At 50.6% G+C, this 27,933-nt stretch overlaps 2 protein-coding genes across 4 annotated transcripts; one reads left to right on the top strand and one right to left on the bottom strand.

Moving 5' to 3' along the window:
• The first annotated feature begins 784 nt into the window (after positions 1-784).
• CD37 (CD37 molecule) lies at positions 785-5,497 on the top strand. Its single transcript, XM_068528214.1, has 8 exons — positions 785-965; positions 1,072-1,144; positions 2,073-2,197; positions 2,320-2,394; positions 2,932-3,036; positions 3,677-3,913; positions 4,261-4,344; positions 5,420-5,497. The coding sequence occupies exons 1-8, from the start codon at positions 897-899 to the stop codon at positions 5,495-5,497; spliced, it is 846 nt and encodes a 281-aa protein (XP_068384315.1). The 5' UTR covers positions 785-896.
• A 493-nt stretch (positions 5,498-5,990) lies between these two features.
• On the bottom strand, positions 5,991-26,584 carry TEAD2 (TEA domain transcription factor 2). 3 transcript variants are annotated; one of them, XM_068528213.1, is made up of 12 exons: positions 26,530-26,584; positions 24,613-24,850; positions 24,154-24,218; positions 23,624-23,686; positions 22,112-22,219; positions 21,959-22,017; positions 13,477-13,541; positions 12,275-12,423; positions 9,721-9,894; positions 7,905-8,066; positions 7,137-7,289; positions 5,991-6,595 (listed from the first exon to the last, which is right to left on the bottom strand). In XM_068528213.1, the coding sequence occupies exons 2-12, from the start codon at positions 24,842-24,844 to the stop codon at positions 6,482-6,484; spliced, it is 1,344 nt and encodes a 447-aa protein (XP_068384314.1). In that variant the 5' UTR covers positions 24,845-24,850; positions 26,530-26,584; the 3' UTR covers positions 5,991-6,481. The 3 variants fall into 3 exon arrangements, with proteins under 3 accessions (XP_068384314.1, XP_068384313.1, XP_068384312.1); XM_068528212.1 differs by lacking the exon at positions 26,530-26,584 and adding an exon at positions 26,286-26,486 and having other exon boundaries at positions 7,944-8,066; XM_068528211.1 differs by lacking the exon at positions 26,530-26,584 and adding an exon at positions 26,286-26,484.
• Between the last annotated feature and the right edge of the window lie 1,349 nt (positions 26,585-27,933).

Consider the following 27,933-nt stretch of genomic DNA (forward strand, 5'->3'; position numbering starts at 1 on the left):
GCCTCACTGCAGAAGCAGGAAGTACTGCCCGAGGCTCAGCTTCCGCTCTGGGTGTTCTGGTACCTCCAAGTCACCCCTCGCACTGGGGACCTTCCCACTTGGGACCTGCAGCACTTTCACTTCCCCCAGGTGCCCAGCCCCTGGCCCAGCACATGGGAGGACCTTGGTCTACACTTGTTGCCAAGAACAGGATGCAGACTCCGAGAGAGGGGCAATGACAGGAGGGTGGGGGAAGGGGGTAGATAAACAGAGAAAGAAGGACAGGCACGCAGATAAGGGGCCAGAAACCAGAGAGGGAGAGGATAGAGACCTGGGGGGGAAGGGGACAGAGACCCAGAAGTAAAGAGAGGATAAAGATCCAGAGAGAAAAGAACAGAGACCGAGAGAGAGGAGGACAAGAGACTGGGAGGGCTGGGAAGCAGGGACAGAGATGAATGCAGAGGTGGCAGAGCTTTGCAGGCGGTGAGGTCAGAGTGTCTGTGAGGTCGGCTGCTGTCCAGGGCCAGCCTGGGGTCCTGGTGCCCAGAGTAGGTGGGTGCAAGTAGATCAGGATTCCCTGTGCGTCCCCCAGCCTGAGCCATGGAGACCTGGGAAGAACTGCCTGGTATGTCCTTGGTGCCCACCAATTCCAAGGCCCCTCAGGTACTGGTGTGTGCATCCCAGTGGGGCAGGTGAGGGAGATGGGGACAGAGACACAGAAGAAAGTCACCTCGCATGTAAAGGGAGGGGGTGGGGCTCTGCCCCTGGAACTTCCTCTTTCTCTGAGTTCTTCCTTTCTCTTCTCTCTCGGCCTCTCCCTATCTGTCTCACGGTCTTTCTTTCTGCCTGCGTCTCCCTACTGCCACCACCCCTTCTGTCCTGTCCCTCCCACTGTTCTCTCACACCTCTAGAAGAAGATGTCAGCCCAGGACAGCTGCCTCAGCCTCATCAAGTACCTCCTCTTCGTTTTCAACCTCTTCTTCTTCGTGAGTTGCCTCCCGGCTCCCCAGCCCACGCCCCAGCCCCTGCCGCAGCTGCCCAATCTCAAATCCCCCTTTGCCCACTGGCCATGCTCTCCTCTCCTCTCCCCAGGTCCTAGGCAGCCTTATTTTCTGCTTCGGCATCTGGATACTCATCGACAAGACCAGCTTCGTGTCCTTTGTGGGTAAGGGAGCTGGGGCAGTCCGGGTGGGCCTTCCTGGAGCAGGCATGAACTGGGCTCCCTTCCAAGGACCTCCTGTGGTCTCCCTCATCCCAGGGAGGCCCATGGTGCCCAACTCCCTGTTCTGATCTCAGGCTCTGCTCCACCACTTGCTACTGCCATAACTCTCCGAGACTCAGCTTCTTCCTCTGGCAAATGAGTTGTGCATACCAGTAATAATAATGGCCATTTCTCAGACACTTCCTAGGTGTCAGATCTTGGGCAGAGGCTCATCAGATTCTCCCATAAATCTTCCCTCTTGTGAGGCTCAGAGAGGGGAAGTCACTTACTGGATGTCACACAGCAAGGAAGTAGAAGAACAGATTAACACTCATAATAATTGTAGGAAAAAAACAATGGAGTAATAGTCAAAATCCTAATAGCTCATATATAATAAATGTTTGCCCTGTGTAGAGGACCAGACTGAACACATGCCTCCCATGTGTTCCTCAAAACAACTCTAGGAAACAGATAGCATTATTCCCTAGGTCTCAGGGAGGTTTAGATGGCTGATCCAATGTCACAGAACAAGTGATGGGGCTGAAACTATTGGGGGTGGGTAGGAGCTGACGGAGGAAAGAGAGACTGAGAACAAGAGGGTAAGACAGAGACCGGGAAGAAAGAGGGACAGAGATCTAGAAAGAAGGGAACAGAGATCCAAAGAGAGAGAGGGACAGAGACCCACAGAGAGAGGTGGAGAGAATCCCAGAAGGAAAGGGATAGAGAGATTCAGGGTGGGACAGGGACAGAGGCCCAGAGAAGAGGATGCCAGGAGCCCAGGAAGACGTCCCCCAGGTTACTGTTCCCCGCTTGGGTGGTGTGTGGGTATGGAATGGGGCTGCCTGGAGCTGTGCACATGGAGCCAAACGTCACTGTTTCTCACCTCCCCCAGGCTTGTCCTTCATGCCCTTGCAGATCTGGTCCAAGGCCCTGGCCATCTCAGGAATCCTCACCATGGGCCTTGCCCTCCTGGGCTGTGTGGGGGCCCTGAAGGAGTTCCGCTGCCTCCTGGGCCTGGTGAGTGCCCCTCCCCCCTCCATCCCTAGGCTCATTCACATCTTGCCCTCAAATAGAGCCCTGGCAGCTCCTTCATCCTGCGGAGGGATTCAGCCTGACCTTTCCACTCTGCCCCTCCCCAGTATTTTGGGACACTGCTGCTCCTGTTTGCCACACAGATCACCCTGGGAATCCTCATCTCCACTCAGAAGGTCCAGGTGAGTTCCCCTTCTCCTCCCCCCAACCCCAGCTAGTGGGCGGTGGAAAGAGATGGAAACAAAGGCAGACAGGGGCTGACATAGACAAAGAGAAATAACAGAGAAGACAGAAAGAAACAGAGACACGGAAAGACAGAGACAGATGCAGAGACTGGCAGAGAGACACAGAGAAGGAGCTAGAGACAGTTAGGGCCAGAGAAAGACTCACCGACACGGACAGAGGAAGAGAGACAGAAATCCAAAGGGAAACAGGAAAAAAAAAACCCTCGGAGAAACAGAAGGCTCCGAGAAAGAGACAGAAACCGAATGAGATCATGGGAGATAGTGGAGAAACGGAAAGACAGACGATAGAAACAGGCAGAGAGAGAGATTTTGAGGGATAGAGACATAGCTAGACATTCAGCGAAAAACCGAGGCCGACCTGAAGATGCTCAGGGACTACCTGAGGCTGAGACAGCCACGGAGTGGCTGGAGTGGGTTGGGGCAGATGGCGGTGGGGAGGCAGGTGGTGGTTCATCCTCACTCTCGGCCTGTCAGCTGGAGCGGAAAGTGGAGGACGTCGTGCTGAAGACGATCCAAACCTACCGCGCCCACCCGGAGGAGACGGCTGCGGAGGAGAGTTGGGACTACGTGCAGTTTCAGGTGCGTGAGGCCCCCACCCACCAGGATCCCTCCCTCTAGCTCTGAGACTCTGACGTGGCTCCGCCCACTGCCTGTAAGAGACTTGGCCCCGACGCGACCCGAGCCCCCAGCTGTAGGACCCTAATGTAACCCTACTCACCTACGCCACCTCCAGCCGTGGCGACGTGGCCCAGTCCCCCAGCTCCCAGCTCCTGCAGTGGCTCCGCCCCCTGCCTCGACAAGACTCCGCCCTCAGCCCCAAGGCCCTAGCGTGACCCCACTCCCTGCCCAGTAGTGACTCCGGTTCCCAAGACACCCGGCCCAAGTGAGGCTCCATTCCCTGGTCACTCACATGACCCCGCCCTCCCATCCATTTGTCCCCTCCCTGAGGCTGAATTGTACTGCCTACCCACTCTTCAGTCCACAGCACGATTCTGCAGCTCCTCCCCCAGCCCCATGACCCCTACCCCCGTGACTCGTCTCTCCCAACCTCATGTTCCCCTAATGTCTCCTGGCCCAGATCACAGTCCCCCACCCTGCACCCACCACTTAGCCCTCTACTCCCCAGTATGACCTCATACCCATCACCCAGTCCCCTCATCCCGCAAAGCATCTTGCATCCCTCCAGCCCCTGTTCCTCTGACTCTTGTCACTCTTCTAGCTGCGCTGCTGCGGCTGGAACTCTCCTCAGGACTGGTTCCGTATCCCCAGCCTGAGGAGCAACGAATCGAGAGGGCACCGCGTGCCCTGCTCCTGCTACAACTCATCGGCGACCAACGACTCCGCAATCTTCGATAAGATCTCCTTCCCTCAGTTCAGCCGGCTCGGACCACTGGCGCGGCCCCGACACAATGCAGACATTTGCTTGGTCCCCGCGAACAGCTACATCTACCGCGAGGTGGGGAGGACTTGGAGCGCAGGACGTAGGAGGGGTCTGACAGGGTGGAGCTACGAGAAAGGGCGGTACTACAAGAGGGGCAGAGCTCCTGCAAGGGGCGGGGTCTTTTGAAGGGCGGGGCCTAAAGAAAAGGCCTAGGCGAAAGGGCAGGATCTGGAACACTGATGCCTGGGGAGGGGGAAGGCTTGGACCGGCCGAAGCGGAGAGACTAGAGAACCCTGGTAACTAGGGAAGGGGGGCGGTACCTGAAAGAAGGGTTAGGGCTGGGCGGAGGAGAACAGTGGGCCCGGCCTTGAGGGCGAATCCCAGAAAGAACCCTACCCGTAACCTCTCCCCTATATCCCCAGGGCTGCGCACGGAGCCTCCAGAAGTGGTTGCACAACAACTTCATCTCCATAGTGGGCATTTGTCTCGGCGTGGGTCTACTGGAGGTAATCTGGTCCCGCCCCCACTCGCGATTGGTCTAGGTGGCCCCGCCCCAAATTGCGCGTCCAACCATTCTCTCCGGGAAAAGCTCATGCGTGATAGAGCGTCAGCCAGTCCAGGCCCTCCTGAGGCTCCACCAGGGACGAGGGAGGAGACCTACCCTCTGTGAGCCCTGATTGGTTGCGCGGAGGGAGCAGGCGTTCCCGCCCTTCCTCGCGAGGCTCCCATTGGTCCTCCTTGGCATATCAGCCTCCTGCTATTGGCCGCAATATCCCTCCCCTTTCCCCTCAGGTGAGTGTGGCGGGGCTGAGCCTGCTACTACCACGCAGCATGCTCCACCAGGAACGCCAGCCGCAGGTGCCGGATGCCTATTGTTCGAACCCCGGGCCGGGCCCGAGCACCGATGGCAGCGGCGGGCGCTATGGTGTGCTGAGCAGCATGGGGCGTAGCGGCAGTCTGTGGGTTGGCTGGGGCATGGCGGGTGCCTGCCCTAACTGGGGGGACAAGGCCCCGCAGGGTAAACTGCCCATGGCTCGGGCCCTGGCCGCTTTGGGATCAAGACGAGGAACAACCTGAGACCGGGAGTGCAGGCGCGGAGACGGAGGCCGAGATGGAATTAGAGGCCGAGACGGAGGGCGAGATAGATGAGCCTCCGGAATAAAGGACTTTGGGCTTTCTCCGGATCACGCTGCTGCTGACTCTAGACCTACGCTAGACGCAGCTGGATTCCCCCTACCCCACCCTATTCCTTCCTGCTTCAACTCTGCTCCCACCCCTCCCCGGCCCGCCCGTATCTTTGGTGTCCTACCCAATGACCTCTAGCCCTTTTACCCTTAATTCCGCCATATTCTCCAAACTCCCGTCCCTGACTGAGTCTTTCACAACCAGGCCCAGTTCTCCCTCTAGTCCCGCCCATCTCCTACCTACTCTCCTCTCCACACCTCCCATGACGCAGCCCCGCCCAACTCGCGGGCCCTTATTTTCTTCCCCAGGCCCCACCCCCTAGGTGTTTTCCCTGGGGACCCCCGACTCTCCCCGGCACCCCCTCGACCTCTCTGACCGCGTCTCCTTTCTCTATAGCTCAGCTTCATGACGCTCTCCATATTCCTGTGCAGAAACCTGGACCACGTCTACGATCGGCTCGCTCGGTACCGCTAGGCCCCGCCCTTCCCGAAGCCCCGCCCCGACCCCCTCAAGTACCCTGGGCATTTAGTTCCCCGTCGCCTGTAAATATTTGTTTAATCCCCAGTTGGTCCCAGCCATTGAGCCCTCATTCCCCTCGGGGACCCAGATGTCTGCCTGCCCCGCTGTTGTCACCTCTCCCGTGGGACCTGGGGTTTCCGGCCACCAGCTTCCTGCCCCTAAAGACACCTCATTTCTTTGCCTCATCTGTCGGCCTACCACCTCCCACTAGATTATTTTTAGCCCAAACGCCAAATAAATCCCCTGCATTTTGGTAAAATAGCTTTATCCTCTGTCAAAACACAAACCAACACACTTTGGGGGGAGGGGAGGAGAAGGAGGCAACACAGTCTAGCCCCACGGCTCATTTAGAAGAGGACATGAGATTTAAAAGCCTCACCCCACTGCTTGCCCAGCTGAGAAAAAGTCACGACCCTAACACCCACTTATAAATATCTCTTGTTATATTAAAAAAAAAAAAAAAAATTTCCAGGGCCCACCTGGCTCTACTCCTGCACAGAAAGGGTTAACCTTCAAAATTCAATATCAGGGTCCCGGGATGGCGCTGGTAAGGAGAGGCAGACTGGGAAGAAGGGGGGTGCTGAAAAACAGAGGGACAAGCCAATGTGTAACTGGGGCCCTCCAAAACATCCAAAACAGAGAAGGGGGAGGATGCCTGTCAGAGACAGAAACCAGTGCTGTCCCAGGGGTTGTCTCACTCCCGTCCCCAGTGTCAAATGCTCTGGAGTGATCTGTCCTTTCAGACACCCCTGTGAGGTCCCAATATCAGGATCCATCCTTTCCTCTCAGTCCCAGCCCATTCAACTCACCACCGAGCTTTTAAGGTCCTAAGAGGAAGCAGCCCACCCCCCACCCCCCAAGTAAGAAGCGTGAGGAAAGCTGGAGGTCCTTCCTGGGAGGAGAGTATTCTGGGAGTGAGCCACTTCTGGGGCCCCCCCTTCAGTCCCTGACCAGGCGGTAAATGTGGTGCTGGGCCCCCCGCTCACTGGTGGAGACCTCGAAGACATAGGCGGTGCAGAGCAGCAGTTCCTGGGTGTCTCTGTTTGTCACCACCTGCCAAGGAGGCCAGGAGAAGGGGTTTATGCTTGGAAGGGAGGGCAGGGAACACTGTGCCCTCCCCGAGGAATCATGGGATACCCAAGAAAGGGATCCCCACCATGTCATGTTCCCCCAGGTAGATGGGATGCCAACATGCCAGGTTCTAGGTCTCAGGGTCAGTAGGGAGGGGCCTCACATCAGATCCTATATCACATTACAGGGTCAAGGGGGTCCCCACCACATCATACTTCCCAAAGTTAAAGGAGATTCTACCATATCAAGTTCCCTGGGCTAAGGTTAGGTTCCCTGTGAAGGGGGTCCCCTAGGCTGAAGATCCACTGTGGGGTGTCCTCCAGGTCAATTTCCCTTTTATGAGAATGCTGTGGAATCCCCACCATAAGAGTTCCCTGGGTAAACGGGTCCCCTAAGCTAAGGGTCAAGTGTGAGGTCCCCACTGTGTCAGTTTCCCAGGTAAAGGGTCCCTAGGCTGAGGGTCTGTTGCAGGCACTCCCCTCCACATCAGGGTCCCTGCTCAGGCCCAGCACCAGCACATCACCTGGAGGATGGTGAAGTTCTCCAGGACACTGTTCATCATATAGCGCTCGGGCAGCTGCCGCAGCTTGTGCAGAAAATTCACCAGGTATTCACACATGGGTGAGCGCAGCAGGCGGTACACAAACCTCCCGTCCTCCAGCTGGGCACGCTCCGTCTGAACCAGGGGACAGGGAGTGGAGAGGACAGTGACTCAGAGACACAGGGTTCACCCCAGGAATTGAACCCCGCTCCATGCCACCTCTCAGATGCCACACCCACTTCCCACTGCCATCTGCCCTCCATTGCCCCATCCACAGTGACCAAAGATGGGACCCTGAACCCTTGGGTACCCAGCTCAGGATCACTGAGCCTGGAACTAGGGACCCCTCCAGCCCCTCGAAGCTGTTCTCTGAACCCTCAAAACCCTCCAGGCCCTCAGATACCCTCAAACCCTCCGAAGGCCCTCCATGAGATCTCCAAAGTCTATTTGACCTCTGTATTTGAGAACCCCCTCAAGCCCTCCGCAAGCCCTAAGTGTGACCCTTGAACCTCCTTGCCCTGCGGACTCCTCCAAATCCACAAGAATCCTCAAAGTGACCCCTACACATCACTTTGGAACTCCGGATTAGCTCTAAGCCCGTGCATTAAAGAGGTTAGGACACCCCCCCACCCACCACGCAGACCCCCAAAGGCCTGAGCTGTCGTGGCTCCCAGTCCATTTAGTCTGCACCCCCAAAGTGGCAGGTGGCTGGGCGCTCACCCGCCCAGAGCTCCACCCCTCCAGCCTCACCTCCACCTTCTCCACCACCTGCTTGCCGAAGGAGCAGACCTTGGAGGAACAGGTGAGGGTCATGTGCTCCAGGCTCTCGTACTGGCTGCTCACTCCATAGAAGCCACCGCTGCTACCGCCGGCCCCCACCTCCTCGCCACTTGGGCCCCAGTTCAGGTCCGCCTGGGGATGGGGAGGCACAGGTAAGGTGGAGGGGGTGTCCCTCATAAACAGTGGGGACTCTTCTGAAGTGGGAACTCTGCTCCATGGCCTGGTGTCACCCATTGCCCTGCAGCTGCCCATCCCTCTTCCTCAACATTTAAAGTCCCCACCTCTCCATGGGCCAGTTTCTGGAGAAGACCCACCGTTCCTTCCATCAGTGTTAAAGATGTCTGGGTCCCCCATGGTCCTGACCCTCTCTCCTCAGTAACTTCCCCACCAAAGAGGCCCTGGAATTCAACTTTTTCTCCTGAAACCCCCAACTCAGGCGTTCAGCCCCTTCCAAGGGCCTGGTTACTAAGGAGGCAGCTATTCCCTAGCAACCAGAGGCTCTCCCTCAGGGCCCTTCCTGACCCTGGTTGCTAAGACAAGTGGCTATTCCCTAGCAACGGGGCATGGTGAGGTCTGGGGAAGCCTGACTCCTCTCTAGAAAACTCTCCCAGGCCCTTTCAGCCAATTCTCAGATGTCAGATCCCTTCATGACCCCAGTGGCCAATTGGCAGACAGTCCATTAGGCCAAGTGGAGCCTAATGAAGCCTAAGACCCCATCACACCTTTGGTCTGAGCCCCTTGGTCACCTTCCTGGGAGGCACATCTCTTCCTTTTCCTAACTGTAGTTGCTAACTTGGTCAGGTCATTCATTCTCCAGGGTGGTTTAGTCCTCTCCCCAGAGGCCTGACTCCATCCATCACCCTGGCAACAGGGCCTTGTGAAGCCAAAGAAAACAGAAGGTCTTCCCGGCCACTCCCCTGCAGCCCTTCACATACTGGGCTTCTGAAGGGTTGCTCTCCAGACCTGGGACCTTGTGAGGCCTGTCTTAAGCCCTAGCAATGCCTGAAACTTCAGCAGCACATCCTCAGAGCCGTCTCAGGCCTCCACATCACATACCAGAGTGCTTCATAACCATGGAAGCTACGGGCTTTCCTTCTCAGAGACTACGTAGATCCCTCCACAGCCCTGGTTACCACAAGAGTTTGCACGACCTAAACATTCACGATATTGATTGAACCCCTATAGCATCAGTCATTGTACTGGACACCACACCAAACAAGCCTAAGAAACCCTCTTATTCACAATTACATACCTGGCTTAGGGCTTATATACATTAAGTGCTCAATAAATGACTGCTAAATAAATACAGGACTTTACAAAGCCACTCCCCAGCTCCTTCAGTCGCTTCCTCAAGGCCAGACATTCTTAGCAACAGGGTCTGGTGAGACCCAGTAAAGCCTCGTCCCCTTTTTAGAGACCAAACACTCCAGGATTCATTTGCTAAGGGGAAGGAGCCATTCCTTAGCAACAAGGTTTGGTGTGGTCAGGTGGGATATAGGGAAGTCTGAAATGTCACAAGCAAATCCCCAGGGCCATATCAGTCGCGTGACTGGGTGTGGCAAAGTCTAGTGGGACCTGGGGAGGCTGGAGGTCTCTACACCTGCACTGGTCCCATCCAGAACTCCTTGGTGTTCCTTGCTGCTGAGGGGGCTGACACTCTGAGCCATGAGGACTGGTAAGGCCCAGGCTGACCTGGTAAGTCCTGAGACTCTCCGTTAGAGCCAGTGGCCTTAGCTAGGAGGCCACATGATTTGTGAGCACTTTTGTTTTTGGTGGTGGAACTCACCCAGAACTTGACCAGGAAGAAGGCGTGGGGGGGCCCACGATCATACAGCTCCCGCAGACCACCCTTTTTCTCAGGGAATTTGTCATAGATCTGCCGGACATCCACACTCTCGAGGGGGGGCGCTCCGGGGCTGGGGCAGTGCTGGCTGATGTGTACAAACAGGTGCCTCTGGTACTGAGGAGGGACAGCCATGGGTGAGGAGTGGGAGATGGGCTGGACCCCCAGCCCTCACTGCCCAAGCCCATCCCACACCCCGTCACCATCGCCACAGCTCCTGCTTGCTGTTCCACTGGGCCCAGCTCTCAGGCACTGTCCCTGCTCCCTGCTGCCCCTTTACTCCCGCAGTATCTCAGTCCCCAAGCCCTGTCCTTACTGTCCAATTCTCTGCCCTGTCCCCTGCTCTCCATCCCCACAGCCCTGTCCTCTCCCACCCTCACCCCAGCCTTCTCCCTGGCCTCCCAGCCTCCAATCTCCTCTTCAGTTCTTCACTCACATGGCTACAGAGCTAACCCTGGCCCTCCCCTGCTCATAATCCTCCCATGGCTCCCCAGTACCCCTCGGACAAAGCCCACACCCCCTCAACCTGGCCCTGTATTGAATAGGTGTTCATGGATGGATGGATGGATGGGTGGAAATCCACAGAGCCCACATCAGGACTTTCTATCTGTTCTTATTCTTATCACTTCTGTCCATACCCTGAAAATATTCCCCTTCTTCTCTTCCAATACAAATCCTCCTTCTGTCTTTCCAGGCCCAAGTCCATCCAAATCTGCCTCTTCCTGAAAGCCTCCCTTGATTGCAGTCAGATGGCATCTCTATACCCTACCTTTTCCGTGGTTCCCCATTACCCTCTAAACAAAGTCTGGGTCCCTCACTCAGCTTGGCAATGCCAGCTCCTCCAGAACCAGCACCTACCCACCTATCTGCAGCCTCACCAGCTCCCACCATATTCAATTATTTGTTTCCCTGAAAACTTCATGCTGTTTCTCTCTGTGTGTCTGAAACATCCAGTTCTGCACATAGCAAATTCGTCTCAGGGAAGTCTTCACTCACTCCCCAGGTATAATTACTCCTCTGTACACCCATAGAAATATGAGCTTCCCCTATCCCAGCACATACTAGCTATTCAACAGACATCGGTCGAGAGACCTACTGTGTGCAGGCACTATTCTGGGTCCCAGGGCTACAAGGGCAAAGTCCCTTACCTCATGGAGCTACTGGCAGGGACAGAAATTTTTTTTAAATCATTCCATGGATAATATAACCTTCAGAGAGTGACATATGCTATGAAAAAATAAAGCATAGTAATGTGGGCAAGACTGTCATTTTCCATAAAGTGACTTGGGAAAGCCAGTCTGAGAAGACAATCAAGCAAAGGCCTGAATGAATGGAGGGAGAGAAGGGGGATATCTGGGGAAAGGACATCCAGATGCAAAGGCCCTGAACCAAGAGTGGGCCTGGCATGTTTGAGAAAGGGCATGGCGGTCAGTGTGGCAGAGCAGAGTAAACAAGGGTGAGAGGGCAGGAGGTAAGATCAGAACAGGAATGAGGGTCAGATCAACCAGAGCTTTGTAGGCAACTGAAAGGACTTTAGCTTTTGTTCCAAGTGAGATGGGAGGGTTTTAATCTCATCTTACTTGGGTTTTACCAGGACCACGATATACAGCAACTGGCGTTTAGGTCACTATGGCAGAGACTGCTGTGTTCACAAATCCCAGTTTCTTTTCACACAGCTAAACTACATTTCCCAGGCTCCTTTGCAGTTAGGTGTGACCACGTGACTAAGTTCTGGCCAGTGGGATGTGAGCAGACCTGATAGTTGCCACTTCCAAGCCAGATTCATAAAACCTGCATAAGTCTTGACTCTCTGCCTTCCACCATCTGCCAGCCAGATGCAGAGCATCCAGCAGCATCTTCTGAAGCCCTAGAAAATGGCAGAGCCGCAAAATGGAAGAAGCCTGGTTTCCCCAAATCACTGTGTGGAAGGCTCCTACCGACCAGCCACACTGACATGTTAATGAGTGAGAAACTTCTATGTTGTTCAGTCCCTGAGGGTTGGGAGTTATTTCTTCTAACAGTCAGTCCACTCTGACTAATATGGCATCTGTCTCCATCCTAGGCCAGGAAAGCTGGCACCTAGAAACAGATTTTCTTCTCCAGGCTCCCAGTATCCACCCCAAAGCCTGGCACACAGTAGGCACTCAAAAATGTTTACTGAATGAATGAACGATGTCCTGGATGATTTCTCTGGCCTTTCCAATCCATGACCCCATGACCTTCCACTTCCTTTATTCCCGTAGTTCTCAAAGTGTGGTCCCTGGACCAGCAGCATCAACATCACCTGCGAGCTTGTTAGAAACGCAAATTCTCAGATCCTACACCAGACCAACTGAATCAGAAATTCCAAGGGTGGGCCTAGCAATCTGTGTTTTAACAAGCTCTCCATGTTATTCTGATACATGCTAAAATTTGAGAACCCCTGCTTTAGGCTTTCCCTTCCTATAACCCCCTTCATTCCAAAACCCCCCAGTGACTATCCCAAAATTTCACTCACAGAGTCAGCTGCATCCGGAGGTTCCACAAAGGCCGAGAACTCCACCAGCTGCAACCGAGCAGTGCCCAGAGCCCGAGCCTGCCAGGCTGGGGGTGATGGGGCAGGTGGGGGCAAAGCAGGAGGTGAGAGGGCTTGGGGGGGCTCGTACCCTAGAGAGAGAAGAACAAACAATAATAATTGCTAACATTTATTGAATATATCAAGCACTGTTCTCTCTTGCCTGCCTCCACTTAGAAGCTGAAAAAGCTAAATACTCACTTTCCCAGCCTCCCTTGCAGCTAGAGGTGGCCATGTGACACAGTCCTGGCCAATGAGACGTTAGGGGAAATCTGCGGGGGGGCTTCTGGGAAGGAGTTTCTTCCTGAATGAAAAAGACAGAACTTTGGGAGGAGAAAGCTTTTGGCTCTGGCCAAGTCCTGCTTGGGATGTGATGCCTGGAGTCACAACAGCCATCTTGGGATAATAAAACAGAGGCCAAGAGACCTATAGAGATGCCAGTCCTGATATTGCTGAGCTGCTGAACCAGCACAGGAGCAGCCCACCTCCAGACTTTTTGTTATGTGGAATCATTAAAGCCTTTACTATTTAAGGCACTGTTAATTTGGATATTCTGTAACTTGCAGCCAAAAGCATTCCCAGTTGATGAATCTGTGGAACCTGAGAGCTCTCTTTCACCAATGTGAGTTCTTAGGACCACATCAGCATGGACTTCTGGAAGCCATCTTTGCTACCAGGTGGGCAGAGCCTGCCTGGGAATGAAGCCACCACAGAGGAAAGCAGACCCAAGCAAGTCCTGATGCTACCATTTGAGCCCCTGGATCCAGCCATGCCTGAAGCCATAACTCCTGAAATATCAGTTACCTGAACCAATAAATTCCCCTTTTTTTTTTTTTTTTTGGTCATCTAGCTTGATTTGGGTTTCTGTCACGTGCAGCTAAAGAATCTTGATTAATATATCAATGTCCCTGATGTCCTTTAGGTTAGCAAGTGACAGACCATAAACCCAGTAGATCTGGCTACAGAGGCCAGGCTCTTAACCACTATAAATTCTGTGACTCATCTTTCCATACCCCCACAGGCCCTGCCTGAGAGCTGGATCTCAGTAAGAATGTATCCCCTGATCAATGGAAGGTTGAAGGAAAGGCAGTCAGGGCTGAGAAGAGAGAGGGGAAAACAAGAGAGGGTGGAGAACAGGCTCTTACCTGGGAGGTCAGTAGATGGAGGAGTCAGTGACAAGGAGAACGGTGTCTGCGAGAATGGCTTCACACTAAAGGAGAAAGGAAACTGGGGGTCAGTAAGAAGGAAAGATGCTAATCGTACCAGCTAACATTTACTGAGGGGCCATGACAAGCCAGACCCTGTGCAAGCACATTACGGGCACCATTTCACTGAAGCCTCACAGCCTATATGAGGTAGGTGTGATTACTGCTCTTCTCATTTTGCACAGAAGGAAACGGAGACAAACAGGGGTCAACTGACCCGCCCAAAGTCACACAGCTGGCATGGTGGAGCCTGGGCTCAAACCCAGATCAGTCCCAACCACAAAGCCTGTGGTCTTGAGGATATTTTGGTGCCTCTCACAAAATGGCAAAAAGAGAACACAAATGGGGTCTCAAGAGGTGGGGAGAAAACAGAACAAATAGGAAACTTGGAGAAAGAGGAGGCTGAATGCTCAAGAGGGTAGGGAGAAAATGACCAGAGGGACATCAGGCAAAAGTTCAGCGTGGAGGTGAAGCACAACAGAATCTAAAGCAGTGTTGTCCAATTCCGAACAGCCAAACACAGAAGCAACCTAAGCATCCATCAACAGATGAACGGATAAAGAAGATGTGGTACATGTGCACAGTGAATACAACTCAGCCATAAAAAAGAATGAAATAATGCCATTTGCAGCGACATGGATGGACCTAGAGATTATCATACTAAGTGAAGTCAAAAAGAGAAAGACAAATACCGTATGTTATCACTTATATGTGGAATCTAAAATATGACACAAATGAACATGTCTACAAAACAGAAACAGACTCACAGACATAGAGAACAGACTTGTGGTTGCCAAGGGGAGAGGTGGGGGAGGGATGGACTGGGAGTTTGGGATTAGCAGATGCAAACTATTACATATAGGATGGATAAACAAGGTCCTACTGTATAGCTCAGCTAACTATATTCAATATACTGTGATAAACCATGATGGAAAGAATATGAAAAAGAATGTATTTATATATAACTGAATCACTTTGCTGTACAGCGGAAATTAACACATTGTCAATCAACTATACTTCAATAAAATAAATGTTTAAAAAATAAAATAAGACCAGAGCCTCCCATCAAGCCTCTTAGATAGCCTCAACCACCAGAGGGCAGACAGCAGAAGCAAGAAAAACTACAATCCTGCAGCCTGTGGACCAAAAACCACAGTTACAGAAAGATAGACAAGATGAAAAGGCAGAGGGCTATGTACCAGATGAAGGAACAAGAAAAAACCCCAGAAAAACAACTAAATGAAGTGGAGATAGGCAACCTTCCAGAAAAAGAATTCAGAATAATGATAGTGAAGATGATCCAGGACCTCGGAATAAGAATGGAGGCAAAGATTGAGAAGATGCAAGAAATGATTAACAAAGACCTAGAAGAATTAAAGAACAAACAAACAGAGATGGCCAATACAATAACTGAAATGAAAACTACACTAGAAGGAATCAATAGCAGAATAACTGAGTCAGAAGAACGGATAAGTGACCTGGAAGACAGAATGGTGGAATTCACTGCTGCGGAACAGACTAAAGAAAAAAGAATGAAAAGAAATGAAGACAGCCTAAGAGACCTCTGGGACAACATTAAACGCAACAACATTCGCATTATAGGGGTCCCAGAAGGAGAAGAGAGAGAGAAAGGACCAGAGAAAATATTTGAAGAGATTATAGTCGAAAACTTCCCTAACATGGGAAAGGAAATAGCCACCCAAGTCCAGGAAGCGCAGAGAGTCCCATACAGAATAAACCCAAGGAGAAACACGCCGAGACACATAGTAATCAAAGTGGCAAAAATTAAAGACAAAGAAAAATTATTGAAAGCAGCAAGGGAAAAACGACAAATAACATACAAGGGAACTCCCCCATAAGGTTAACAGCTGATTTCTCAGCAGAAACTCTACAAGCCAGAAGGGAGTGGCATGATATACTTAAAGTGATGAAAGGGAAGAACCTACAACCAAGATTACTCTACCCGGCAAGGATCTCATTTAGATTTGATGGAGAAATCAAAAGCTTTACAGACAAGCAAAAGCTACGAGAATTCAGCACCACCAAACCAGCTCTACAACAAATGCTAAAGGAACTTCTCTAAGTGGGAAACACAAGAAAAGGACCTACAAAAACAAACCCAAAACAATTAAGAAAATGGTCATAGGAACATACATATCGATAATTACCTTAAACGTGAATGGATTAAATGCCCCAACCAAAAGACATAGACTGGCTGAATGGATACAAAAACAAGACCCATATATATGCTGTCTACAAGAGACCCACTTTAGACCTAGGGACACATACAGACTGAAAGTGAGGGGATGGAAAAAGATATTCCATGCAAATGGAAATCAAAAGAAAGCTGGAGTAGCTATAGTCATATCAGATAAAATAGACTTTAAACTAAAGAATGTTACAAGAGACAAGGAAGGACACTACATAATGATCAAGGGATCAATCCAAGAAGAAGATATAACAATTATAAATATATATGCACCCAACATAGGAGCACCTCAATACATAAGGCAACTGCTAACAGCTATAAAAGAGGAGATCGACAGTAACACAATAATAGTGGGGGACTTTAACACCTCACTTACACCAATGGACAGATCATCCAAAATGAAAATGAATAAGGAAACAGAAGCTTTAAATGACACAATAGACCAGTTAGATTTAATTGATATATATAGGACATTCCATCCAAAAACAGCAGATTACACGTTCTTCTCAAGTGCGCACGGAGCATTCTCCAGGATAGATCACATCTTGGGTCACAAATCAAGCCTCAGTAAATTTAAGAAAATTGAAATCATATCAAGCATCTTTTCGGACCACAACGCTATGAGATTAGAAATGAATTACAGGGAAAAAAACGTAAAACAGACAAACACATGGAGGCTAAACAATACGTTACTAAATAACCAAGAGATCACTGAAGAAATCAGAGAGGAAATCAAAAAATACCTAGAGACAAATGACAATGAAAACACGACGACCCAAAACCTATGGGATGCAGCAAAAGCAGTTCTAAGAGGGAAGTTTATAGCTATACAAGCCTATCTCAAGAAACAAGAAAAATCTCAAGTAAACAATCTAATAACCTTACACCTAAAGAAACTAGAGAAAGAAGAACAAACAAAACCCAAAGTTAGCAGAAGGAAAGAAATCATAAAGATCAGAGCAGAAATAAATGAAATTGAAACAAAGAAAACAATAGCAAAGATCAATAAAACTAAAAGTTGGTTCTTTGAGAAGATAAACAAAATTGATAAGCCATTAGCCAGACTCATCAAGAAAAAGAGGGAGAGGACTCAAATCAATAAAATCAGAAATGAAAAAGGAGAAGTTACAACAGACACCGCAGAAATACAAAGCATCCTAAGAGACTACTACAAGCAACTTTATGCTAATAAAATGGACAACCGGGAAGAAATGGACACATTTTTAGAAAGGTATAACCTTCCAAGACTGAACCAGGAAGAAACAGAAAATATGAACAGACCAATCACAAGTAATGAAATTGAAACTGTGATTAAAAATCTTCCAACAAACAAAAGTCCAGGACCAGATGGCTTCACAGGTGAATTCTATCAAACATTTAGGGAAGAGCTAACACCTATCCTTCTCAAACTCTTCCAAAAAATTGCAGAGGAAGGAACACTCCCAAACTCATTCTATGAGGCCACCATCACCCTGATACCAAAACCAGACAAAGACACTACAAAAAAAGAAAATTACAGACCAATATCACTGATGAATATAGATGCAAAAATCCTCAACAAAATACTAGCAAACAGAATCCAACAACACATTAAAAGGATCACACACCACGATCAAGTGGGATTTATCCCAGGGATGCAAGGATTCTTCAATATACGCAAATCAATCAATGTGATACACCATATTAACAAATTGAAGAATAAAAACCATATGATCATCTCAGTAGATGCAGAAAAAGCTTTTGACAAAATTCAACACCCATTTATGATAAAAACTCTCCAGAAAGTGGGCATAGAGGGAACCTACCTCAACATAATAAAGGCCATATATGACAAACCCACAGCAAACATCATTCTCAATGGTGAAAAACTGAAAGCACTTCCTCTAAGATCAGGAACGAGACAAGGATGTCCACTCTCACCACTATTATTCAACATAGTTCTGGAAGTCCTAGCCACGGCAATCAGAGAAGAAAAAGAAATAAAAGGAATACAAATTGGAAAAGAAGAAGTAAAACTGTCACTGTTTGCAGATGACATGATACTATACATAGAGAATCCTAAAACTGCCACCAGAAAACTGCTAGAGCTAATGAATGAATATGGTAAAGTTGCAGGATACAAAATGAATGCACAGAAATCTCTTGCATTCCTATACACTAATGATGAAAAATCTGAAAGAGAAATTACGGAAACACTCCCATTTACCATTGCAACAAAAAGAATAAAATACCTAGGAATAAACCTACCTAGGGAGACAAAAGACCTGTATGCAGAAAACTATAAGACACTGATGAAAGAAATTAAAGATGATACCAACAGATGGAGAGATATACCATGTTCTTGGATTGGAAGAATCAACATTGTGAAAATGAGTATACTACCCAAAGCAATCTACAGATTCAATGCAATCCCTATCAAATTACCAATGGCATTTTTTACGGAGCTAGAACAAATCATCTTAAAATTTGTATGGAGTCACAAAATACCCCGAATAGCCACAGCAGTCTTGAGGGGAAAAAATGGAGCTGGAGGAATCAGACTCCCTGACTTCAGACTATACTACAAAGCTACAGTAATCAAGACAATATGGTATTGGCACAAAAACAGAAACATAGATCAATGGAACAAGATAGAAAGCCCAGAGATTAACCCACGCACCTATGGTCAACTAATCTATGACAAAGGAGGCAAAGATATACAATGGAGAAAAGACAGTCTCTTCAATAAGTGGTGCTGGGAAAACTGGACAGCTACATGTAAAAGAATGAAATTAGGATACTCCCTAACACCATACACAAAAATAAACTCAAAATGGATTAGAGACCTAAATATAAGACTGGACACTATAAAACTCTTAGAGGAAAACATAGGAAGAACACTCTTTTGACATAAATCACAGCAAGATCTTTTTTGATCCACCTCCTAGAGTAATGGAAATAAAAACAAAAATAAACAAATGGGACCTAATGAAACTTCAAAGCTTTTGCACAGCAAAGGAAACCATAAACAAGACGAAAAGACAACCCTCGGAATGGGAGAAAATATTTGCAAACGAATCAACGGACAAAGGATTAATCTCCAAAATATATAAACAGCTCATTCAGCTCAATATTAAAGAAACAAACACCCCAATCCAAAAATGGGCAGAAGACCTAAATAGACATTTCTCCAAAGAAGACATACGGACGTCCACGAAGCACATGAAAAGATGCTGAACATCGCTAATTATTAGAGAAATGCAAATCAAAACTACAATGAGGTATCACCTCACTCCTGTTAGAATGGGCATCATCAGAAAATGTACAAACAACAAATGCTGGAGAGGGTGTGGAGAAAAGGGAACCCTCTTGCACTGTTGGTGGGAATGTAAATTGATACAGCCACTATGGAGAACAATATGGAGGTTCCTTAAAAAACTAAAAATAGAATTACCATATGACCCAGCAATCCCACTACTGAGCATATACCCAGAGAAAACCGTAATTCAAAAAGACACATGCACCCGAATGTTCATTGCAGCACTATTTACAATAGCCAGGTCATGGAAGCAACCTAAATGCCCATCAACAGACGAATGGATAAAGAAGTTGTGGTACATATATACAATGGAATATTACTCAGCCATAAAAAGGAACGAAATTGAGTCATTTGTTGAGAAGTGGATGGATCTAGAGACTGTCATACAGAGTGAAGTTAAGTCAGAAAGAGAAAAACAAATATCGTATATTAATGCATGTATGTGGAACCTAGAAAAATGGTACAGATGAGCCGGTTTGCAGGGCAGAAGTTGAGACACAGATGTAGAGAATGGACACATGGACACCAAGGGGGGAAAACTGCGGTGGGGTGGGGATGGTGGTGTTCTGAATTGGGTGATTGGGATTGACATGTATACACTGATGTGTATAAAATTGATGCCTAATAAGAACCTGCAGTATAAAAAAACAAACAAACAAAACAACTAATACTAAACTTTCATTGGGTTATTTGTATGGAAATATGTTAATATAAATGTTTCAGACATTACATGAAATTTCTAAAAATCTTATATTTGTATTTGTATGGAAATATGTATGAAATATGTTAATATAAATGTTTCAGACATTACATGAAATTTCTAAAAATCTTAAAAAAAAAAAAATAAAATAAAATAAAATAAAATAAATAAATAAAATAAAATAAAATAAAATAAAATAAAATAAAGCAGGGCTGTCCAATAGAATTTTCTGTGATGATGGAAATGTTCTGTATCTGTGCCATCCAATACAGTAGCCACTGGCCACATGTGGCTACTGAGCACACGACCTGTGACTACTGAGTATGAATGTGGCTAGGGTATTTGAGGAACTGAATTCTTTTTTTTGGCCACGCTGAGCGGCTTGCGGGATCTTCCCAACCAGGGGTTGAACCCGGTCCACAGCAGTGAAAGCGCCGGGTCCCAACCACTCTACCGCCAGGGAATTCCCAAGGAAGTGAATTCTTATTTAATTTTAATTAACTTAAATTTCAATAACCACAGGCGGCTAGTGACTGCGGTATCCGACAACAAGGCTCTAGAAGCCAATAACCTCTGGGTAGCCCAGGAGATAGTGGTGAGGAGACTGAGATGTCAGAGGGCAGGCAGAGGCCAAGTGTCAAAAGATCAGGATAAGAAAGACACAAACTCCATGGACATTTAGACCTGAACCCGCAGAAACCATAACCTAGTACTTGCCATCCCAGTTCTGAAATCTAAACCCCTTTTAGATTCTGAAATCTAAAGGGCCTCTGGGGCCCTTTCTATCTTCTACCCTCTTACCCATGAGGTCCACTGCTCAAATGCCACCTCCTCAGAGAGGCTTCTCATGACCCCTGTCTAAATAGAGGATATATACCCTGCTTTATTTCCCACATTTATTCTTTTCTTATTAATGCTTATTTATTTATCTATATGTTTATTGTCTGTCTCCTCCCCTCTCCAAGTATATAAGCTCCACGAAAGCAGGAATTCTAATTTGTTCAATGCTGGGTCCCCAATACAAAAAGAGTACCAGGCACTTAGTAGGTGCTCAATAAACATCTGACTGACCAGCCAATGGCTTAATACTTCTCTCGGTTTCTGGAACTCCCCAAACTGTCACACCTCAGGACCTTGGCACATGCTGTTTTCTCTACCTAAAATATTCCCAACCCCGTTATGCACCCTGCTAAGTCCTACTTGGCCTTCAATGTTACCTCCTCAGAAAAACCCCCAGAACTCGCTCCGTCACCCAAGAACCTGTTTTGATTCTCCACACCACGGCACACACTTCAATTCTGTGTTTATTTAGGTGATGATTTAATTAACATTCGTCGCCCCCATTTGACTATCAGCTCCATAAAAAGTGGGACTCCGATGCCCAGTGCGATGTTTGCTGAACCACCCCTCCTTCCAGCCCAACCTTCTCCCCTGCAAACCTGTAGTTCCTTCAGCCCCCAGGGACTTGTTCTGACCCTTTCCTGTGTCCCCATCCAGCAGCACCTCCCCAGCAAACTTTTTTCTCTCCCAGCCTGGATCCACTGCCACCTCCATGGGCTGAAAACTCCATTTCCCATGAGCCTCTGGGGCCCTTTCTATCTTCTAGGCTTAAAACATATCCTGTCACCCTCAGGGCTCTCTCAGAGCTGAAAAGGGGCCCATTTTCTTCCTTCCGACTCTGAGAGAAGATAAAGAGCCCTGCTCTACCCTCAGGCCCAAGAACCACCTTTATGGGATAAGAACAAGCCTTTCCCATGAGCCTCTGGGGCCCAGACAGACAATCTCACTGGGAGGTCATTATCTCCATGGGCATCCTATAGGCCCCTCACATTCATCAAATCAATCCCATGCTGAGCTTATTTCCTCCTCAAACCCACTCCTCCCCCAGGTTGCACATTTCTGGATGGTCCCACCAACCCCAGTCACCAGCCAGACCCCAAGCACTCTCCTTGCCTCGTCCCTCCTTCTCAGTCCATCAGGTCCCAGCCCCATCCCTCCTTCTCCTCTCTTCCCCATCCCCTCCTCACTATCCCAGCTCAGACCTAGTCCTCTTCTCCGGACCACTGCCCCAGCCTCCTCCCTGGGATTCAAATGCAGATAGCCTGACTCCAGAATCTATGCTCACAAGAGGGTTGGGAGCTGGAAGATGGGGTGAGAAAGGGCTGGAGGTCGGCGGAGGGGGAGCAGGTGCTGAGCCAGAATAGCAAGTACTTACTCTGGAACATTCCAGGGGGGCCCAGAACCCCCCGACCAAAACTGGAAAAGCTCTGGGGCCTGAAGAGACAAAGAAGGGGGCTCGATCAATTTCCTGTTGAAATTCAACCCCACCCCTCCAGCCCTGAACCCCACAATCCCCAACCCAGGCCACCTGAGGACCGGCGGGACCAAGTTTGGCCTGCAGGGAAGGTGCTGAGATGAGCTGGGCTGAGGACATGGTGGCCATTGTCTGGAAAGCCTTGTCCTTGGAAACCTGGTCCTGGAGGAGAAGTTGGAGGTCCATGTTAGCGGGAAGTCCCAGTCGATACAGGAAGGGTGGGACAATGACATGGCAGGGCAAGCCCGCGGAGATGCAGAGTTGGGGAGACAAGGCAAAGGGTTGGGTGAGGGTCCAAATCCCTCTCACTACAGCCCCCTGCCCCTCCTGGCCTCCTCAGGAATGTCTGGGAAAGGGAGAGGGTGGGAGGATGGGCAAGGGGACTTACCACATTCAGGGCCTGCCCATGGGGGTGGGGGAGGGTGCCAAAGGAAGAAAGAAAACATGACTTAGGAAATGAGGCCTGGACTGCCCCACTCCACCTTCCTGCCCTCCCAACCCCTACAGACCAGCCACCCTGAGCTGAGCGATGGGAGGAAAGGGGAGCAAGGGATGAATATAGAACAGAAAGTAGAGAAAGCCAGGCCTAGAGGAGGAAAGGGGTTCCCATGCCCAGAATAAAAGCAATGAGGGTTTCTAGGTTCAGAAAGAGCCGGAAGTGGAGGTTTCCGAATACACAGGCAACAGGAAATGAGACTTTTAGACCCAGAGAGAAGAGACGGTGAAGGTTTCCCAGCCCAGACAGGACAGAGGGGGACAGTGAGGTCCAGAAAAGACCAAAGACTGGGAGTGAAGGTTTTCAGACTTAAAGAAAAAGGATGGGGAGGCTTCTGGGCACAAAAAGAACAGGAAGTAGTGGTCCCCAAGTCCTAAGGAAGAGGCAGAAAAGACCCCATACTCAGAGGAGTAGAAAATGAAGGTCTCAGGCCAAGAGGGAACAGGAAATCCAGAGGATGCAAAAAAGAAAAGGGATATGAACATCTCCAAAAGGAAATGAAGATTTCTGGGCACAGAAAACGCAGGCAGGCAACATGGAAAGATGAACCAGAAGGAGACAAAGAGGAGATCCTCACAGCATAAGAGGGAGAAGGCAGTGAGGGGAGGGGAGGGAAGGGGAGGGGAGGGGGAGGAGAGGAGAGGGAGGGGGAGGAGAGGAGAGGGAGGGTGAAGACCCCAGTAGTCAGAGGACAGGCCTGACGCCCCATCCTTCTTGCCTGTCCTAAGCTAAATCTCGGTCCCCCTCTCTCTATGACACTCTTCTTACCCAGGGTCTCTATTCACCCCCTTGCTGGGCCACTAACCCCCACCTTGGGTCTCTGTTCCCCCCATCTGTCTACCTCTCTGTGTGACTCTGTCCCCATCTCTGGGTCTCTGTCCCCCACCCTGGGTCTCTCCCTCTTTCTTTGGACCTCTGTTGCCCCTCTCTCTCTGGGTCTCTATACCCTCCACCCAGGTCTCTGTCCCCCTCTCTCTGGGTCCCTGTCCTCCTCTCTCTGGGTCTCTATCCCCCCTCTCAAGGTCTCTGCCTCCCTCTCAGGGTGTCTGCCATGGTCCTTTGACCTCTACCTTGAGCTTGGACTGGATTTCCCTCGATTTCCTTCGGGCCAAAACCTGGATATGACTAGAGACCTGAAGGGGGTGACAAAGAAGCAGATTCAGGCCACAGCCACTCACCCCTTGCATCCCGTACCCCTTCCCTCCCTCCAGGTGCCCCATGGAGCTGCTGAAACACAAAAGATGACAAATACATAGAAAGTGCCAGCTGTCTTGGAGTGTAAGAACACAGATGCGTCCATAAAGGCTATTCTTTTCTCACTAACACTACTGATCATCCCCACACCCAGCAAATCTGGGTCTTATTTCTCTTCCCCATCCTTTTCTCTTTGGCTCTTCTGGTCTGTCTTACCCCCTAGTTCTCATGCAACTGCTAAGAGAACTATACCAAAATAGGCACAGTTAGAGTGTACTAACAAAGGGGCCAAAAGAAAAGGCAAAAACACATGAACAAGCCTCTCCTCTAACGTGAATCTGCTGGTAGGCTGACCCTGACAAGACAAGCCCACTCCAAACAGAAGCCCACAAGGCAGTCCTGAGACCTGTTTGCGAGTTCGAGTCTTCCCTGTTCTCAGCTTGATGTAGCGGGCAATCAGTTCATTCCGACCTGAAAAGTCAAAGATGGAACAGAGTTAGACCTTCAGCAGAACTTCCCAACAGAGAGGACACCAGGGAAGGAGAGAGAAGCAACATTTCCCAGAGGTCCACAGCAAGCCGGGGGCTATAAGGGAGAGGAGTTATGACTGCAGGCTTTGGAGCCAGGCTGCCTGGGTTCAAATCCCAGTTCCGCCACACACTGGTTCTTTGTGGCCTCAGGCAAATCATTTAGCCTTGCTGGGCCTTGGTTTCCTCATCTGTGCAAATGATGATGCTAACTCCTACCTGAGTCATTCTGAGGACACAATGTGCTTTTATGTGAACTGTGCTTAGAGCTCCATCAGTGTTGCTTAATATTTTTATTAACCAGTGGGGGCTAAGGCAAAAGAGCGGGCTGGACTCACCATACATCTTGCCTTCATCGGACAGGATGATTTTCCGCCGGCCACAGGGTGGGTAGATGGCCAGGGCCTCCTGGAAGCTCTGCTCGATGTCTGGACTCCAGACACCCTCTGCGTCTGGGCCCCCGTCTCCCCCCGCCCCCTCACTGCCGCCAGTGCCCTCCTCGCTTCCTTCCTCACTTCCTGTCCAGCCGCTGCCATCGTCCAGGGGGGCCCCAGCCCGGGGTTCCCCCATCTGGGCCTGGAGGAACACAGAGTTCAGCAACGTTCCCCTGACCCACCCAGAGGGACCTCAGAGCAGAGTGGGCTATAAGTCCAGACTGCTGGGTCTGAGAGAGGAGGCTGGGGGCACCCAGACCCTTGGATCTGAGGGAGAAGAGGTTCGGGGATCTGGAACCCTGGGTCTGAGAAAGGAGGGGGCTGGAGGCCGAACTCCTGGATCTGAGGGAAGCAGGAGACTGGGGGCCTGGACTCCTGGGTCCTGGAGGAGAAAGGGGCTGGATTTCTGGGGAAGCTTAGGGTGAGAGCGTTCTCCTCTGTGTTCTCAAGGGAGCCTGGATTGTGATGAAGTCTTGAAGACCCCAGAGTAATTAATGACTAGGGTCCAGGAGGGCTGAAAATTTGGGTGTGGATTACTGGTTTAAAGAAGACAGGAGTCAGAGCCTAGTTGCAGGGAAGGGGGACGTGGGTGAGATCTTCTCAGTCCCACCCCGAGAACAGGTGCCAGGATGTGAACAGCAGCTGCTAGAAAAGAAGGAGGGGCACAGGCCCTAGTAAGGCTGAGGGGAGATCCAGAGAGAGGGGGACAGAGACTTAGAGAGAGAGAAGGACAGAGTCCCAGAGAGAGGGAACAGAGACCCAGTGTCGGGGGACAGAGACCCAGAGGGAAGGGGACAGAGACTCAGGGCACAAACTCAAGCCAAGACCAGGAAAGACCTACAGAACCACAGACTGGGGGGCAGGGGCGCCCTGCCATCAGGAGAGTCAGAACAAAGGGCCCAGGCGTCCCCTCCCCCAGTTTCCCACAACCCCATCAGGGGAGGGGCTGGCCAGCGAGGGCGCCTCCTCTCTGGCCCCCGGCCCCGCCCCTTCCCTCCCCTTCCTCCCCCACCTCCACCCCCCCCCCCCCGCCCCGCGGCATGGGCTCAGATCCAACTCAAGTTCCCAGTGACTTTCCGGAGGCCGGGAACAGGGGAAAACTTTTTCCAATACAGTCAGATCCCGCCTCCCTGGCGGCTCCACGTCTTCCACAGCTTTCCCAGGACCCCAGAGTCCAGGCTCCCAACCCCCTCCTTCCTCGGACCCCGGAGCTCCGGCCCAGACAAAGACCCCTGGCCGAGCCCAGTGGTGCTGAGGCATTCAGGACCCCCGTAGGCCAAAATCCCAGCCCAGCTCTCCCCCATGTGGCCAGACAAAGGGACAGAGGAGCTGAGTCAGAAAGGTCCCCACTAATTTCCTGCCCCAGGCCCCAAACCTCCAAAGAGACAAGACTGAAGATCCAGAAAGCACCGTAGCCCCCCCTTCTGCCACCCAGGAGGCCTCCTTTCTCCATGAGGAGGACCAGGCGCCCACAAATGACACACACAAACCAATTCGATCAGAAACAAGCATGGGGCCCTTTCTCACTTGAAACCGATACTTCCAAAGACATTTCCCCCACAGTCCCCAGTCCTCACCGACTCCCAGGCGCACACTCCCAAACTCAGACCCATCAACAGACACCCCAACTCTGGCGAAAGTTCCAACTCCACACTTAGACTCAGTCACGAGCGCAAACTCGGGCCCCCCCGGCAAAAAGAGGGCTGCAAGCAATTCAGAGACGGTCCCACAAACACCTCAACTCATAACGCATAACTTCCCACCCGAACTCACACACCCCGAAGCAGGATCCCCGACTCCCGCCGGCGCCTTCCTACCTACCTCCCGGCCTGGGGCTGGGGAGCCGCGGGCGGGCGGGGCGCTGCGAGGGAGAAAGTTGCCCGGGAGCTTTGTTTGGGAAAAGTGGGAGGGACCGGAGGGGGGGCGGGTCCGGGCGCCGGACAGCGGGAAGGGGGATCCGACGGTGACAGTCTGGGGGAGGATTTTTGCTTTGGGAAAAGACAGGTGAAGTCTAGCTGGGGCCTGGTGAGAATTCCGGGATTCTGATGCTTGGATCCCTGAGAGAGGAGGAGAATTGGGGGTCTGGACACCTGGGTCTGAGGGAGGATTGATGGGGACCAGGAAACTTGTCTGTATCTGAGAGAGAAGGAAACTGGGGGCCAAGATTCCTGAGTCTGGAGGAGGAATGGTCTGGGTGCCTGGACTCCTGGCTACCCTCTAGTGTAGTCTGTGTGTTGGAGATGTGGAAGTGATTGATAGGAACACAAAAGAATCCTGTTCAGCCTCAAGTATATTTTTGAGACTAGAGGTATGGGGATGGGTTTTTTCTTGATTTCCACTGATTTCTTTTGCTTGATTGGTTTCCTTGTGACCTCATCAGAGTTAAGGGTCGTGAGCAAGACGACTGGGAGTTTATTGGATGTTCACCAAGGTGGAGACTCCCGCATCCACACGCACTAGTAGACTAGAGGTGGCAGCTGTCCCAGGACCCGGGGAGAGCCTCGGTGCCTGAGGAAAAAGATGAGGGTCCCTTAATTATACCCCTTAAAGATGAAGGGTCCCTTAAAGATGAGGAGTTGAGTGTTCAAACTCAAGAGACAAGAGGGGCTGGAGTCCACACTCTGGGGTCCTGAGGAAAAAGGGACCCCGGATTCCGGGTTCCTTGTAAGGTGGTACATAGGACTGGATTTAGGGTTTCTTGAGAGGGCGGAGCTTTTTAGTGGAACCGAAGAGGGCTCGGGGTGCAGCGTCCCTACACTGCACTCTACTGAGCGTATTAATCGTTTCAAAACCTGGAGAAGACGCAAAAGGACACGGAGAAACTCTCAGAGATAGATACAAAACTAAGCAGTGGGATAATCAGAAGGACTGCTCGGACACGGGTATTTCATGAGCAGAGAGAGGCTAGAAATGGAACTGAGGGCGCTAGGGGCAAGATCTGGGGCACAGAGGCGTGGCCTAGGTGCGGGGGCGTGGCTCTAAGTCAGGGGAGGGGCCACCTGAGATTGCAGAGTGACTCCGGCACGATGGCCACGATCAGAGAACAGGGGCAACACTGGGTCTCCAGGGCCGAGGTCAACCGACAGGAGCGTGGTCTGACTATGGGGGTGTGAACTTGAAATCAACGCCCGGCTCTGGCTCAAGGGGCGTGGCCCTTCCCTTAAGGGCGTGACTGTCCAATAGAGGGCTGGGCTCATAGGTGAGGTCAGCAGATGGGGGCGTGGT

The sequence above is a fragment of the Eschrichtius robustus genome, chromosome 19 (genome assembly GCF_028021215.1).
Source record: "Eschrichtius robustus isolate mEscRob2 chromosome 19, mEscRob2.pri, whole genome shotgun sequence".
In the NCBI taxonomy this organism is placed as follows: domain Eukaryota; kingdom Metazoa; phylum Chordata; class Mammalia; order Artiodactyla; family Eschrichtiidae; genus Eschrichtius; species Eschrichtius robustus.

Bases quoted from the DNA above. Each gene is read 5' to 3' on its own strand.
- CD37 (XM_068528214.1), top strand. From the start codon at position 897: ATGTCAGCCCAGGACAGCTGCCTCAGCCTCATCAAGTACCTCCTCTTC. The intron at 2,198-2,319 runs GTGAGTGCCCCT...GCCCCTCCCCAG, and splicing joins TCCGCTGCCTCCTGGGCCTG to TATTTTGGGACACTGCTGCT. The intron at 3,037-3,676 runs GTGCGTGAGGCC...TCACTCTTCTAG, and splicing joins GGGACTACGTGCAGTTTCAG to CTGCGCTGCTGCGGCTGGAA.
- TEAD2 (XM_068528211.1), bottom strand. From the start codon at position 26,321: ATGGGTCTGAGTTTGGGAGTGTGCGCCTGGGAGTCG. The intron at 23,687-24,153 runs GTCTCAGGACTG...CACCCCCTTCAG, and splicing joins AGACTCGAACTCGCAAACAG to GTCTCTAGTCATATCCAGGT. The intron at 7,290-7,904 runs GTGAGGCTGGAG...CCCCTGGTTCAG, and splicing joins AGGTGGTGGAGAAGGTGGAG to ACGGAGCGTGCCCAGCTGGA.